Source organism: Citrus sinensis, chromosome 2 (genome assembly GCF_022201045.2).
Source record: "Citrus sinensis cultivar Valencia sweet orange chromosome 2, DVS_A1.0, whole genome shotgun sequence".
Taxonomy (NCBI): domain Eukaryota; kingdom Viridiplantae; phylum Streptophyta; class Magnoliopsida; order Sapindales; family Rutaceae; genus Citrus; species Citrus sinensis.
In genome coordinates, this window is record NC_068557.1 from 7,517,359 (window position 1) to 7,533,933 (window position 16,575).

The following is a 16,575-nucleotide window of genomic DNA, read 5'->3' on the forward strand; positions in this document are numbered from 1 at the left end:
TTGGAACGATAAACTAACTACTAAATTCTATTTAAAGGTAATGACATAAATAAACAAATGTATCTATTTTAATTTCTATCTAAAGCTTAGAGATTTCTTTTTCCGACAACCATGAAGGGAGAATTTTGTTACATTAACACCGTGAGATTGAACAAAAAAGAGATTAATAAGAGTAAACTTCAGAATTTTAAAAAATTAAAATCTAATAATAAATATACGTTTTCAGATGAGCTTAAAGACGAAATTAATGAGTTGAAATAATTTTGCCAAAAAATACAAATGAGTGTGTAGGACAAATATAAATGAATAAAAGGTCCATATAAAAAGACAAAAAAAACCTCAATCGTCAAAATCCTCTCAATGTACCCCACGACAGACATCATAAATAATCGTCAAAATCCTCTCAATGTACCCCACGACAGACATCATAAATAATAACATACACCTTAATCACGTGGCTCCCATGGCCATTCCACGCCCATAATCAAATTTTTCACTCATCGCCCACCTCTCTGGCTCAGCTCTTCTCTTCTCCCCATAACAAATTTAACAAATTAAAATTTAAAAAACTTTGAAAAAACCCGGCGATTATTTTATATCATGGCTGCGACGACGATCAACAACCTTCCCGACGTAATTTTATCAAATATTTGTGCGGCAATCAGCGATACGCGCGCGCGGAACTCGCTGTCTTTAGTCAACCGGAAGTTCCACTCGCTGGAGAGGGCCACGCGCACCTCCATCACGCTCCGCGGCAACGCGCGATACCTGCACATGATCCCTATCTGTTTCAGATCGGTCACGGACCTGGACATTTCCAACCTCTCTCCGTGGGGCCACCCCTTGCTCACGCTTCCCACGCCCTCCGATCCTCTCCTACTGGCCCACCGCTTACGTCAGGCCTTCCCGTTAACCACGTCTCTCACCATCTACTGTCGGATACCGTCAACGCTCGAGATTTTGCTCCCCCAGTGGCCGGGATTGCGCCACGTCAAGCTGGTCCGTTGGCACCAGCGGCTACAGGCTCCGTTGGGCGCGGAGTTCATCCCGTTGTTTGAACATTGCGAATGTCTAAAGTCCATCGACCTCTCGAATTTCTATTTCTGGACGGAGGATCTCCCGCCGGTTCTCAGAGCTTATCCTGAAAAATCCGCCAACCTCACATGCTTAAATCTCCTCACGACGTCGTTTACTGAGGGTTTTAAGGCGCAGGAGATTCGCGAGATCACAGCCGCGTGTCCCAGCCTGAACAAGCTCCTCGTCGCGTGCACGTTTGATCCGAGATACATTGGTTTCGTTAACGACGAGACTTTATCAGCTATAGCAACCAACTGTCCGAAACTGACGCTGCTCCATCTGGTCGATACGTCGTCGTTGGCTAACGAGAGAGGAGACCCTGACAGCGACGGGTTTACAGCGGAGGACGCGAGTGTCAGTAGAGAGGGCTTGATACAGCTGTTTAGCGGGCTGCCTTTGCTGGAAGAGCTGGTTCTTGATGTGTGTAAGAATGTGAGGGATAGCGGTCCCGTTTTGGAGGTGCTCAAGTCCAAGTGCTCGAGTCTGAAAGTGCTTAAGCTGGGCCAGTTTCATGGGGTTTGTTTGGCGATTGGTTGGCAGCTTGATGGGGTTTCCTTGTGCGGAGGGCTCGAGTCCTTGTCGATAAAGAATTGCGGGGACTTGAGTGACATGGGTTTGGTGGCGATCGGGAGAGGGTGTCGTAGGCTCGTTAAGTTTGAACTCGAGGGTTGCAAGAATGTTACGGTAGATGGGTTGAGGACGATGGCTGCTTTGCGTCGGGAGACTCTTGTGGAGATGAAGATTTCGTGCTGTAAGCAGCTGGGTGCTGTGGCGTCTTGCAAAGCGCTGGACCTGGTACGTGATCGAATTGAGAAGCTGCATATCGATTGTGTGTGGGATGGATTGGAGTTGACTGAGAGTTCGGAGTCGAAAGTAAGGAGTTTTGATCTCAATGAGTTGAATGATGAAGACGATGAACTGGGACTTAGGAAGAAACGCAAGTTTTGCCTGCCTGAAGGAGGCAATTGGCATTTGCAAATTAAAGAAAATGGAGTTTGTTGCAAGACGTGGAAGAGGTTGAAGTGCCTGTCCCTTTGGATTGAAGTGGGTCAGCTTTTGACTCCGTTGCCTATCGTGGGTCTCGATGACTGTCCCGTTTTGGAGGAGATTCGTATAAAGATGGAAGGAGATAGCCGTGGGCGGCAGAAGCCGTCGGACCGAGCTTTCGGATTGAGCTGCCTCACACGGTATCCCCAGCTTACAAAACTGCGGTTGGAGTTCGGTGAAACAATAGGATATGCTCTTACTGCCCCTGGCGGTGAAACGGATCTGACACTTTGGGATAGGTTTTTCTTCAATGGGATAGGGAACTTGAGACTCAATGAGCTCGATTATTGGCCGGCACAAGACCGGGATGTGAACCAGAGGAGTCTCACGCTTCCAGCATCTGGATTGATCGCGCAGTGCCTTACCCTGAGGAAGCTCATCATTCATGGCACTGCACATGAACATTTCATGATGTTCTTCACTCGAATGCCTAACGTGAGGGATGTGCAGCTCCGAGAAGATTACTATCCAGCACCCGCTGATGATTCGACTACTGAGATGAGAGAGGACTCTCACCGTCGTTTTGAAGATGCAATGAACAGGAGACGCATTGCTGATTGAATCATGTAAATAAAATTTTCAATCCTTGTTGATCGCCTGAAACTATCTGGAACCATGAAATGCGTTTTAAGTTGTATCCAAGAGGCATGAACGATTTCGGCAACATCGAGTTACCCACCACTGCATGTTTAATCTCATTTTACAGTTTCCTTTTTTCTTGCTTTACCCAAATACAACTCGAAACGTGCAAAACCAATCCGATTGTGTAATTTTTATACGGTAACAGCGATGTGTCCGTTGTATGCGTTTTCTGAGTGGAATTGGAATCCATCTGGTGTGATGGCGAAAGAAAGAAATGGGAATCCGGTCATCCAAATACTGAAAAAATGCAACATTCAATGCTTTCACAATTATTGGAAAAATCAAGATAGCTTACAACTTAAGAAGCCGAGGATACAATGTAGCAACTCTACCATGTTTTTCTATACACAGAAGGGGAAGATTTTGTATTGTATCAGCAAAGTGAGTACTCGCAGTCCAGCAAGCGGGAAAGTATCTCCTCACAGCTTGGCCTTTCTTGTGGTTCTGCCCAGCAGTCTGCAGTCGAGGACATGGCAAGAGATTAATTCATATAAACTCTTTTTCCACCAAATTAAACTCATACGAACGCTTGAAAATTAATAGAAATGACAAGCATGAAATTTAATAAATTGTAAATGCAGTCAACCTGCAATTAGTCTGCCGAGTGGTCCTTCAGGAATCTCCAAGCGGGAGCCTTCATTTGCAACAGCATAAACAACCTAGACAGAAAGAAACGATTAGCCCACCGTTAGCTCCTTATATTTAAATAAAATGTGCGTAATTAACCATGAAGACTCATGTCAGCTTACCCTTTCTGGTAGTACACCTTCCCATGGTCTATTTAGAGTGCAGAGCTCCCACATTATGACCCCAAGGCTAAAAATATCACATTTTTCTGTGAAGGGTTCATTACGAATAAGTTCAGGAGCCATCCATTCTGGAGTTCCAGCAGATGAGGAGTCTCTCATGGGTGAGTCCGTTATTATTCTCGATAGCCCAAAATCACATATCTTGACAGTCCAGTGTTTATTCACAAGACAGTTTGCACTTTTTAAGTCACGATGGACTATCTTCATTCGGTGTATGCACATCAAACCCCTTATTAGATGGCAACAGAAAATTCCAGTGAATATACAGCAGAAACTTTTCATGATATTTATTCAACTTCAATCACATGAAAGTAGGCAACCAGATCCATTTCCTTATCTAATTTGAATACATAAAGACACTTATAATTTTGCAGCAAAAGCTAAAGAGAATAACAGAAAATGAGATGCTTACACCATAGCATATAAACAATGAATTAGTATAATTGCCAACAAAACGAAATTTGAAAAATAATAAGGTAATATCACAGCTAGCATGTCATTCAATTCATGAAAACATCCAGCCACAAAATAATGGAAAAGATCAAAGGTCATGAATTACATAATACCTTTACAGTGCAAAAGGTAATGTTTATGAGATGGGAAGAAAACAAACTCAAGCTTGAAAAATGCAAAGACCCTATTTCTAAGTTATCAATGATGAAGCCGAGGTTTGATTGAAGAAAACACACAGTGAATGGCGAAAAAGGTTAAGAGCATCCCAGTGCTTCAGCTTTTGCTTGCCTAGGTCTACTTTTTCGTAATGACAGTTTTAATCTAGCCACCATAATGATAAAAGTCTCTCACATTCCTCATGTCCATAAATGTTTTAGATAAAAGTTTTAGAGATACTTAATTTCCAAAGACAAGCAAATGAAACACATAACTCACCAATGGAAAACATCAACAATCTAGCTTAATTCCTAACAATTGTATTATTTTATAAATTCACATGCAAAGCGCAAATATGATTGTACTTCAAAATAAACATTCCACATGTGCCATAAATCACTGTACAGAAAAAGTATATGAACTTCCTATGTTATGAACAGGCTTGATATACCTGCATATATCACGTAGCATTTTAAATTTTCTCCTCCAGCTAAGCTTCTTTTTTTGACCACTCAAATGAATCAAATGGTACAAGGACCCCAGCTCCATGTATTCAGTAATCATTGACAATCGTGGAGGCTTTGTGCAAGCACCCAAAAATAAGATAACTGCAAAACCAGCATTGCTCGATTCACTAAAAAACTCCAATCACAGTCAAGTTTCTCAAGTCTATGATAGGGGTAATAGATGGAATAATAAAACCTCACAAACAACGTAACTACCGTGTGTGTGCTTGCACAGAGAAAGTGAAAGGGAGTAAGAGTAGAGTGGCAAGAGTAGAGTGGCAACTGGTTTGGTATTGGCACTGGGATTATATGTGCAAGTGGTAACAAAAAATTCTTTAGTAACAATGAACATAAAATAGTAACATGATTACTACTAACATTGAACAGTGTAGACAAATCAGGCAATAACATTCAGCAACACGTAACAAAACATCTGGACTAATAGTATGTTACCGCTCAATCCTATAATTTTTTTCACAATATAGACCATTGAACTAGGGATATGTTATCATGCATTCCTCCTACGCATGTTTCATGTGCACTGAACACCGTGTTATTTGTCTGACATCGCATTTTACACATTTAGGGTAACCATTATATATGAACATGCATTTCCGTATATATACCAGCCAGTATTATAGCAATTTGTGTCAAATGTTACACATTTTGTGTTACCGTTATTGTGTCTGATGCAACTGATGCCTATTTTCGTCGGTATTATAGCAATTTGCACACTTATATAGGTAAGTTCATTTTTGTTAACAAGAAATGATCATTGATTTCAAAAATTCTATAGAACTTTAAAACACAAATAACTGAAAGAATGGCAGAAGGAGGTACCATTAGGATGCCGAAGACGACTGAAGGTAGAGACATAACCACACATAAAGCAATAACAAGGATTAAGTTAGAAAGTAAACTGTAAGATAAAACTAAAACAATAAACAAATCAACGAGAATACACCTTAGAATAGATATCTCATTGCAAAAGTCTTCCATGTTTTCTGCTGTTAGATCTTGCTCCAAGAAAACCTTGATTGCAACATCTGTACCATTCCATATGCCACGAAAAACTTCTCCGAAAAAACCTGTGATAGAGGGATATAATGAACATAATAAGATATAAGAAACCTATTATACATTGATCAAAAGCTATTCAAGGATGAGTAATGATATTTGTAAGAAAATTGGGGAAAAAAACAAATAGAATAAAGATGTATGTGCATAAAGGCAAAAATAATAAAAATAAATGATTAGTCTTCTAGTTAAATATTTTGTCTTTCATGATATAGTCCACGTCAAAGGCCTAAAGACACTTTTGCAAACAGAAACACATAGAATGACAATCAGTAATGTTTACCAATTCCAACACGAGTTCCCACAGTTAATTCAGAGAAGTCAATGTTCCATTCCTCATAAGCTAATAAAGGTTTATTCTGGAACATGGGAGATTCCAAAACTTTATTCCATGTTGAGACAAATTCGGAATTTGCCATATAGCCAGAAGATCCACCTCTCTCAGAACCATGACTCCCATATTCATGGGGAGATGAGGGCAGTGAAATTGCTTTCTGAGAGTTCATCTGGTCACGGGAAAGATTATACAAAGCAGATCTTCCACCGGATATTTCATCATGAGTACCAAGATGGAAATTTGAGGCCTAAGATATTGCAAAAATATTAGTAACCATCATGAAAGCAAGTTTGTATCATCAATCCAACCTCTTAACCAAAATAAATTGCTGATTTCAGGGCCTGATGGACAACAACAATCAAAATTTAAATAAACTAAAATTATGACAAAGAATTTAACAGATTCAATAATAATCCATGCTCTAAAGCTAAATAATATTGAAAAAAACATCATTTTTTATAACTTGGCAGACACATCCCCCATGCAAACATGATTATTGTAATTTCTGGATTAATTATTGTAATTTACTGATACAGAAAGTTTATATATGCAGTTCATATGGATATACTGATCCAACAACATTTTCATGAAACTTGGCAAACACTCAAACATAATTGACATGCAAAAGTCAAGTAAAAACTTCTGCTATGGCACCATGTCCTATTATCCTTAATAGTACATGCTTACCATCACAACATTCAAGATTGATGCTAAACATAAGAAATGCAAAAATAAATAAATAAATAAATTTCAGTCCTCATTTATAGAAATCAGAGAAGTGTACATTTTTTGGAAGATCTGAAGTATTGTCATTTGAAGAACGGGTGAAGGGCCTGTCCTCCCCTCTTTCTTGCAAAAGACGATTTTGCTTCAATGTTTCATTCATTGCTCGCACAGCCCTGAAACAGTTTGCAATATCCTGAGTTAATCCTCTATGTATGAAAATCATTCAGGAATACCATAAAATTCTGTCCACTCAATGTTAATGCCAACATAATCGATTTAATGGATTAGTCATGTACTCAGTTCACCTATCCTTAGTACTCTGAAACATGGATAGAGCCATCTAATTCAATTGACCAGGAATCAATCTAACTTATTATTTACTTTGATGTCTGACCAAGAAGAAATATAAGCACAGGCACCCACAACCATGCTGTGACATGAGAGATCATGAAAATGCAAGAAAAGCCAGGTAACCACTATGAAGTTATTCAAAAGTCACCATCACAAGGATACGGAAAATATTTCAAAACAAGTAGTCAATTTAATCCTACAATACCAAAAGGAAGGTCTAATTAATAAGAACAAACTGACAGGGCAACTCAAAAGTTAAAATAATACAGGAACAAATATGACATAAAAACAAACACCAACCTTACAATATCATCACCAATCTCAGGAGTTATGCTAATGCTTCTTCTTCTTATTCTACGAGCTTCCGATGTTGAAGCACCCTCTGACCTGCAACTATAATTGAAATCAAATAGGAAAAGCAGATTTCTGTTCACGACTCCACAAATTCTAAACTTTACGTAGACCGTGCTCTCGCTAAAACATCCAATTCAAATACAACACTGACATAAGAGTTAAAAATCACATGTTGCTTTCAATCAAACAAATGTCCCTCCATCTACAGTCACATAATTAAGAATATGTTGTACTGCATGTTCCTCACATTCAAGGCGCACAGATCAAACACAACCAAACCACAAACAGAAACATAACTTATTTCAATTTAATTAACATAACAAGGTGATTCAAACGCAGCACCAATTAGAAAATTGATTCTAAAACAGATTAAGCATGAACCAAACTCAAAAGCTTAAGCTTAGAGGTAAGGATCTAATAATTTAAGCTCTCACAATTTCAAGAGAGATAAGGTTTAAAGCCGGATTTCCTACAGAGGAAGGATGAGTTTGTGTTTTTTTAAGAAATAAGGCTACAAATTGCAAGTCCGACCTCAAGTTAGAGCTTACGTATACTCTTAGACAATGGATATTTCTTGTGTTCTTAAAATCGATCCATAAACTCTGGAATGATAACGTAGTGACGATAGAGAGTACAAGAAAGAAGCAGCTAAATCCTTTCCATAAGAAGACACGCAGGGTCATTTGAATTTATTCTTTTCTAGTCTAAATGATAGTTAGAAGTTGCACTAATCACCTGAGGCCTAGACATTTAAGGAGATATAACTCCCAGCAAACTTTTTGGACCATATTTGAAGGGGGGTATACACTGTGGGAAGTACCAACTGGAATTAGAATGTCTTCTGATTATAAATGACAAATCCCATGACTTTGGCTTTCTTGCATACTCATTGATATGTGAACTACATAACTTTCCCACCATATTTTACAACTTTGACTGGGAAAGAATTTTTTCATTCTCTAGAGGAACATAACCACAAATCAACAATGAGATCTGAAATAAAGCAACAAAAAAGAACTAGAACGTTTATTTTGTTTATTGATACTGCAAGCACATGAATAAACAAGTAGCGCACCATGCATTCAAAAAGAATTAATAGATCTTCTGTATAAGTTATATAAACATAGCATCAAAAGTGGGATAACCTTGTTGTGGCTACATCATCACCATAATCTGCAAGTGAATTTCTGTCTCCACTCAGCATGGACCGCCCACGTGCTCGAAATGAAGGATGCTCTGGACTGCAAAAAACAATAAAACTTTAAAAATAATGACAGAGAACCTGCGCACAAATTATTGAAACTTGCCAACGATTTGAAAATGATCTTAAGAACAATCAACATACACTTGATGTAAACTTCAAAGTTATGCACACGGACCAAATGTGCACATATAAAACGAAAATCAATGCATTTATGGATACCTTTGCATAAGTGAGTGTGTGTGCACGTGCGCACGTGTCTAATTAGTTTTCTAATCGTATCATCACTTATTGTTGCAATAATGATTGGTGAAGACAAGCTCCTTGAAACAACAATATCCACCCAAATAAAAGACGAGAGGAATTATTCACCATTATATATCAAACTATTTTTAATCCTCAAGTAATTAGCCAAAACTTTTGTGAGCAATCCAAGCATCAAATTTCTCTTACGTCATATCACTGTAGAAAATTTATAACTGGAGATATTAAATTAAAAGAATAAATTAATAGATTTCCAAAACGAATAAATTAATAGATTTCCAAAACGAATAAATTAATAGATTTCCAAAACATGTTACTGAGTTTATAAATCAAGCATCATGGCTAACAATTTTTATAGGAAACAAATAGAAAATATTACTTACTAAAAGCTCGATAAGTCATAAATTATTTGATTCAAATCCTTTGACCCATCCATTCATAAAAAAAAAAAAAAAAAAAATCCTTTGGTTCATAAATACTCATTTCTACTTTCACCAAAATAGTATGGCATCGAGAATCACTGCACAACTAAAAATAATTGTGATAATAAATTTTCATTATCTCAGTAAAAGTAAATGCAAAAACTCAAGCAACACACACTGTAGGAAATCTTATGATACATTCGCACCAATAATAAGTAATACATAGCCATAATATTCACTCTTGCCATTGCATAAGGGGATTGGTTTTTGGCACAAGAGGAACCTCATAATTTCAGAAAACTAAGATTTAATAACCGTAAATAAGTAAATCCCACAGAAGGTGTTTAAGAAAACCTGGAACTAGCAGTCCGTTGCTCAGCAATGACCTTTCTCCGGCTTCGGCGCCAAAATGTAGTTGCAATGTTGGGTTCACTATGTGAGAAACTGAGGGAGTGAAATGAAATTTAAAGATGAAAATGAAAATAGAAACAAAAAGGCCCTTAGGTTAGCACACAGAACTAGACAAAAGAAACATGCACCTTTACCTCAATTTCCTGTCAAGAGAAGCCGCAGGCCGCAACATCATATTACGCAATGAAGGACCTGATATATTTGCCGGTGTTTCCAATTTCCGTTGGACCTGAAAGCTTTCATCTTTTTCCGAACTGTGGAAAAATGAAAAAGAAATAATGACAACATAAAAAAGTCCACATAGCTTAATTGACTAAAGGTATCACTCAACATAGGTTTAGAATGTGAGAGATATATATAGTTTTAAGATGTGAGTCAAACAATGTCTGCTAACCTGTCAGGATCCACTCTTTCTGAAAACCCGTATAGAGGACTATTTGGCTCTAGTGGTGAATCACAAGAGTCATTTTCTGCAGAATCACTCTCCCCTGCCGCTGAGATATGGGACATAAATATTGCTTTGGTTGAGCGAGGTATTAGCTGACCAGGAAACCGCATAAGATCAACCAGCAATTCCACAGAATTCAACACAACTATCACAGACATGTGTTTATAGGAGTCCACGCACTCCATAGTCCCATCATTTGGTAAACCCTGGTAGAAAATGTCGGAGGAAATCGACATGGCATTTCAGCAGTTAGATTTCAACATTTAGAAATCAAAAGGCCAAGAAAGTTTCTTTTTCAACTGAAACTCACCCATAAGAACCACTTGCAAGTTCAAATTTTGGGTTGGGGGGGAGGGAAGAAAGAATCAATTCAACCGAAAAATGTAAATGCTTACCACCATAAGCCTACTTTCTAGACCCACAGTATCTGCCAAAACTTTAAACAAAATAGCTCGAGGACGGCACGAACCATGCCTAATTTGCCCTAGCAATTGGACACCTCGAGTCTCAAACATGTGGGAAGTTTCCTCTAGTGCAGCTTTTGCTGGACTTTCCGCACTTGGTCGTTTATAAAAGTCAGCTACCTGCTCATGGAACATCAGGTGTGCAAAAGATATCAGTCATAGCTAAAAATAAATAGTATTAAGAGAACAAAGCAAATGCTAATAGATGTTTATCCCCAGGCATCTAGAGCAAGAATCTGTAAAGGAAAAAAAAACCAAAATTATTTCCCTGTCGCAACTCAGACCAAAAATGCTAATAGATGTTTTTTTCTTAAGTCATTGAACACAAGTAAAATAAGATGAACAGCACTTCTAACAGTTGTAACCACATCTGGATCCTACAGTGTAAAACTCTCAAGTTGTGGAGATGAGAAAGCCAACCTTTGGCTATGCTTATCCAATTGTCTTAATTTATTTGACAAACCATTTTTTTTAAAAAACTTTTAACAGGCATACATTACCTGCACTGGTTAGATAGCAAAAATCTCCGGTGCATACTTGCAGATACAAAAAAGATGGATTATTCTAAATTACAAAGGAATATCTAGCATGCCTCCAGCTTTGGAAAACTATAAGAAAAGAGAGTCCAGAAACTTACTAGCAGAATTTTGTTCATGATCCCTTTTGTCCTTTCTGCCTCCTCCCTTTTACAAAAACAAAATTTTCTCTCTATCACCTAGCGCCTACCTGCTTTCTTTGTCTTAGCATCTATTTAGTAGTATAACTTATTATTAGACTTATTATTAGCACCTTTTCATGTCAAGTATTTATGATTAGTTGAAAGGTGACTTTGTCTATTGCTACATAGAGAACAAAAAGTTCACTTATTATTAGCACCTTTTCATGTCAAGTATTTATGATTAGTTGAAAGGTGACTTTGTCTATTGCTACATAGAGAACAAAAAGTTCACTAGGGAATACCAGTGAATGAGAAAACTAAAAAAAATACAATATCGCTTTTGACCAGTTCTTCACTTGAATAAACTTTCTTACAGAGACTATTTTCCATCTTAACTCAAATTTCTTAATTCAAGAAAAATTCAAAAACAATTTCACTGGATTGAAAATAAATAACAGTAGTACACTAAAATGATGAACATAATCACATACACTTGTGCATAACTTATGATCAAGGAACAAGGTAAAAATACTACAGTGAGATAACAATATGACACAACAGTTCTCAAAATGATATTACCAATCCGGCAATCTTTTTTATCATAGCAGCTGGATTCGAGTTCAACCCTTTAACCAACGCCACAATCAACTGCTTCAGCATGGATAGCTTTTTATCTTTCTTTGAATCTACAAGAATAATATCTGCTCTGTGACCCTCTCCTCCCAGTGCATGAAGCTCATCTACAGTAGGAATACTATCAAAAAGCTCCTTCAGCCTTTTATCCTGTAAAAAGTTGCATACAATCAAATTAAATCATAATTAAGTGAAACCAAGAAATGGAAATATATGTAAATACGCCATGTATTTGTGCTTACACAACAAGGAAAACATATAATAAATGTCAAATCAGGGAACTGGTCCACAATAAGGACGGTGATCAGATTAAATGCCTCAAAATGTGAGAAATATGGTTAAAGAGAGGGGGGGGGGGAGGCAGAGGAAAAAAGAGGAAACAGAAGAAAGGCAGTAATGTAGACAAAATTTAACAGTGGTCAATCTGACAGGAGAACAGAACTATAAGTCGATCAAGCTATATAAAATGCATATCTTATGTTTAGAAAGGAAAGTAGGCAAGGCATATGTTGTTCATAATCGAACAAGATACTTGTGAGGCTTCTGGAATGGTGCTTCAACCCTTCAGAAGTGTGGCTAAGAGGATAACGACATAAGAACTTAAAATACCAACTTATTAAATGAATGTATTGCCAGATATTAGTGAATTATTACTAGTGTTAATTTCTGTCAATTCCAAAGTCTGTTTATTTCCATGTAAGCCTGGCAAACATTCAGGACATCGTGTTCCAGCTCAGAGATTTTGATAATGTCCAAGACACAATGTTATTCATTAGTACTTGCAAAACATTCCGGAAGTCCACTCAAAGGCCACCTCAGCACCTTCAGCTATAAAATGAGATGCAATCCAAAATTTTTGGCTCATAGTTAAGTTACAGACCACCTCATTATCAGCCAGAAATACATTGTTAAATCTCCAAAGGCTAACATAACCTCTTGATTGTCCAACTTAAGAGGAAACCTTACAACCGAACAAGAGCACTGGTACAGATTTCACTAAAGCACCAAAACTACGGACTGGTATAGATTTCACTAAAGCATCAAAACTAAGGACCTGAACGTCATTCTGAATGAAAATTACCTAAAAAATTTAGATCCCAGGGAAAATGAGCCACCATTCTTTTACAAATCATCCAAACCATTCTATTTCCCAAACCTTAATATAACTTCTCAAATCCACTATCTAATAATCTTCGCAATGAAATTTTTCTTGCCTTCTATGCTAAAGCTCAAACAAAACTTGAGGGACATGACTTTCCCAACACAACCACAAAGTTCCACAAGAAGCCCGCAAACACAAACTGGTGGTCTTCAAGAGATTCAATGGAATGAATGCAGCCATCCGAGAAAAATTAAAAATTTCAAACAGGTTGAATCTTCACAGTCACAATTTAACTGTCCCATTAATGCTTCCAGTGTATGCTTAAATAGAAGCAATCACACCAGTGCAGCAGAAAACATTACATATTCTGCACTCTGGCTCAGCCTGCCCTACCAGTGAAAACTCCAAAGACCAATATATATTTCTAGAACCTACCAAACAAGAATGCTTTGCACAATTACAACCACAGAGGTAGCTTTTGAAAGTACTTCATTGAATTCCATTTAGCTGCTGCATTCTTGATCCTCAATTTTTTTGCTCAGAAAAGTTTCTGTTGCCAGTCATGTCACCAGATGCTCCATAATTCTCATATGGTGCAACCCTGAATTGCAATTCTCTTGTCATTTTGCATCTGTGAGATTTGACATCTAATAAACACTGATGATGGAAATCATCAAAATAGAATATACTCCAAAGAAAGTTCATAACTAAATTAGATAGGACTTGTCCATCCAGAAAGTTTGGCAATTCCAATCTTCACAATAAGGTAAGCACCACTGACTTCCAAATCATAACTCTTAACCTTGCTACTATGTAAAGTATGATGGCCATTTTAATAAATGAATTTTACGCCTGAAAATAAAATGGATTTCTGTTCTAGAATGCTTGTCATTGCCCAGATTTACATTTAAAAGAAAAGAAGACAAAAGACAAAAACAATGTATAGATACAGAGAGAAGGAGGCATACAATGGAACCCATTATCTTTATGGAAACTTCATATAATCACTTAAAATACTCAGGGGTCCAGCAATTATCAAACCATAGCTAATTTGGCAGCAACTATAATATAATGGTTGTTGTCATATAAATATAAATTCTCACCGGGATGACAGAATAGAAACCATTTGGAATTGGTTCAGAGAGCATTCCAGTGCTCCAGAGAATTTGTGATGCTGTCTGCGATGACAGCCCATCTTGCTCGAAATTTCTAGGTGATTCTTTATTGCTTAAAGTCTCTTCTTGAGATCCCAAAGAAACAGATCCAAAATTTTCAATGAAATCTTGCGTCCACCATGTAGCATTAGGATGGCCTTGCTCCGCTGATCCTGCATCATCTCGTGTTTCCTCCATCTCCTTGAGAATATGGCATGCAAAACCATTTCGCCCCTACTTCTTACCCCATAAAAGATCCTTTCAATTTTAGTATATTTCTAATATAACAAAACATTGATTGTAAACTCCTTGCTTTCTGACTTCTTTTGGCTGGAGATCATCTGACATGTAAAACAAAAACCATAGAGTAAATCTCTGCTTCTGAATAAAAGTTAATACACTTATAAAGGTAATCAAATACAAATATGAAGCAGCCAGATGTTCTCCCAAAATGAACAAGAATGAGCAGAGTGCACAAACCATTAACTGCAAAAGAAACCCACAATTCCTTGAAAAAAAAAGAACCCTTTAATTATAATTTATTACACGAGAAACTCACATTTCAAGAAAGAGATTAGGACTCAAACCATGAAGACCACCTACTAGGGATATTATCCAACAAATTTCTTGACAACCAAAGCAGCAGGGTCCGGCAATCATCCGCACTTTAGAGCTCACAGACAGTAGAAAGATGAATTGAATTCCTTATAAAACCCTAGCCCATAGCGTTAAGAGGACATAAGTCAACAATGATTTCTAAGATATTGTATTTCACACTAATCAACTCCTTGGCACGGCTACTACAGAACAATTGGTTCACCTACCAAATAACTAAAATTTTTTGACTGGATTTTTATAGCATCTTCAAATATTATTTGCAGACAGGATGACTGTTATACAACATCCTAAGCATATTAGTGAATTAAAATAAAAAGGTAATCATAGAACGATTAAATAAATCCAATTTGTATCAAATCGAGATAGCAGGGGAAAAGGATACTAAAGAAAACAGAAAACCTAATTATAAATTCCTGACCTCCGTCACTTCAAACAACCTTTAAAAGTTTTAATTCCATCAATCATATTCCTCGTCCACTAAATATCTTGACTTGATAAGCTTACAAATAAAATCAATACTCAAACTGTAACCAATCCAAATAGTCAATGAAATCACTTGACGCCTGCCACCAATCGATACAGCAGCCTTACATCAAGTGAAGATCTTTAAAAGAAGATATGTAGTTGCAGAAAGTTTGCACACATTCACTCCAAATAAAAAGCACATTATTGAATTCCACACCTACTAAAAATCTTGACAAACCTTGAAACAATCCATAAATGAGAGGAAGTCAATCTAGACGTTGCACCAATCAAGTACAAAAAATTTGAATTTAAATCAAGATCTTCTAAAAGAACAGACACACGCAGCATAAAATGGAAACCTACTTATACAATCTTGACCAACACATTCTTAAATTATACTCTATCAGCATCGCCTTCAACTGAATTTATTGATAATTAGCAAACGAATTGTACCAGAACTCAAGCTAAAAATCAATCATAACATCGAACTATGCTCTACGATACTTGCACCAATCAGAATAATTAAAATTCGAATGAAAAGTAATCAGGGAAATACAGAAAGATCAATTACATTTGAATAAAACTCAGCTAATGAGGTGAAGGCCTTACCACCACCGGCAGATCCAAGCATTTGAATATCCTATCAATAGCATTTGAATCTCAACTCCTCTTCTGTATTAAATAGCCTCATCTCTCCACATCACTTCTAGATAGAGAAATAATTATATCAACTGATTGATTAAAATTAACTAATAATATTTGAAGAAAAAGAGAGAAATCTGATAATAAAAAAGAAAATAAATTTGTATTAATGGCTGAGAAAGAGAGAGAGTGGGGAGACGAGAACGAGGAAATGTAGGGGGATTTGAGAGAGAGAGAGAGAGAGAGAGAGAGACAGAGACAGAGACAGAGACAGAGCGAGCGAGGGAGAGGGATTTGATTTTTAGAGGTTTTTAATGTAATGTTTATTTTGATTGATATAAATAAATTTTGATCGATGAAGAAAGCGATGGCTTTTTATTTATCTTTTTTGTTTTTATTTTTTTCACCTTTGCTTTAATGCTTTGTTTTTAGAGGGAGAAAGAGAGAGAGAGAGAGAGAGAGAGGTGGTGAGTCACGTGCAGAGAGGGATCTGGGGACCTCTCTCCGACAGCCAGCTGGCATTTGGGGTGGCTCACCAACATCCACACCTTCGTCCAC

At 37.2% G+C, this 16,575-nt stretch overlaps 2 protein-coding genes across 8 annotated transcripts; one reads left to right on the forward strand and one right to left on the reverse strand.

Annotated features, from left to right (window-relative positions):
* The first annotated feature begins 256 nt into the window (after nt 1–256).
* LOC102630604 (F-box protein MAX2) lies at nt 257–2,788 on the forward strand. Its single transcript, XM_006468947.4, has one exon. The coding sequence runs from the start codon at nt 601–603 to the stop codon at nt 2,683–2,685; it is 2,085 nt and encodes a 694-aa protein (XP_006469010.2). The 5' UTR covers nt 257–600; the 3' UTR covers nt 2,686–2,788.
* LOC102629525 (probable serine/threonine-protein kinase SIS8) lies at nt 2,679–16,374 on the reverse strand. Of its 7 annotated transcripts, XM_015527288.3 has the most exons (18): nt 15,985–16,372; nt 14,242–14,633; nt 11,983–12,186; nt 10,677–10,865; nt 10,228–10,487; nt 9,968–10,087; nt 9,777–9,866; nt 8,681–8,776; nt 7,482–7,574; nt 6,889–7,003; nt 6,051–6,351; nt 5,655–5,778; nt 5,531–5,550; nt 4,636–4,792; nt 3,516–3,804; nt 3,353–3,425; nt 3,099–3,222; nt 2,679–3,003 (listed from the first exon to the last, which is right to left on the reverse strand). In XM_015527288.3, exons 2-17 carry the CDS (start codon nt 14,488–14,490, stop codon nt 3,140–3,142), a joined length of 2,463 nt encoding a protein of 820 aa, XP_015382774.2. In that variant the 5' UTR covers nt 14,491–14,633; nt 15,985–16,372; the 3' UTR covers nt 2,679–3,003; nt 3,099–3,139. The 7 variants fall into 7 exon arrangements, with proteins under 7 accessions (XP_015382774.2, XP_006469008.2, XP_006469009.2 ...); XM_006468945.4 differs by lacking the exon at nt 2,679–3,003 and having other exon boundaries at nt 3,005–3,222; nt 9,777–9,854; nt 15,985–16,374; XM_006468946.4 differs by lacking the exon at nt 2,679–3,003 and having other exon boundaries at nt 3,005–3,222; nt 7,482–7,568; nt 9,777–9,854; nt 15,985–16,371.
* Between the last annotated feature and the right edge of the window lie 201 nt (nt 16,375–16,575).

Coding starts and splice junctions, on each gene's coding strand:
- LOC102630604 (XM_006468947.4), top strand. CDS start 601: ATGGCTGCGACGACGATCAACAACCTTCCCGACGTAATTTTATCAAAT.
- LOC102629525 (XM_015527288.3), bottom strand. CDS start 14,490: ATGGAGGAAACACGAGATGATGCAGGATCAGCGGAGCAAGGCCATCCT. Junction 8,777..9,776: donor CAACGGACTGCTAGTTCCAG/GTTTTCTTAAAC, acceptor TGTTTTTTGCAG/TCCAGAGCATCCTTCATTTC. Junction 3,805..4,635: donor ATGCTACGTGATATATGCAG/GTATATCAAGCC, acceptor CCATCTAATAAG/GGGTTTGATGTGCATACACC.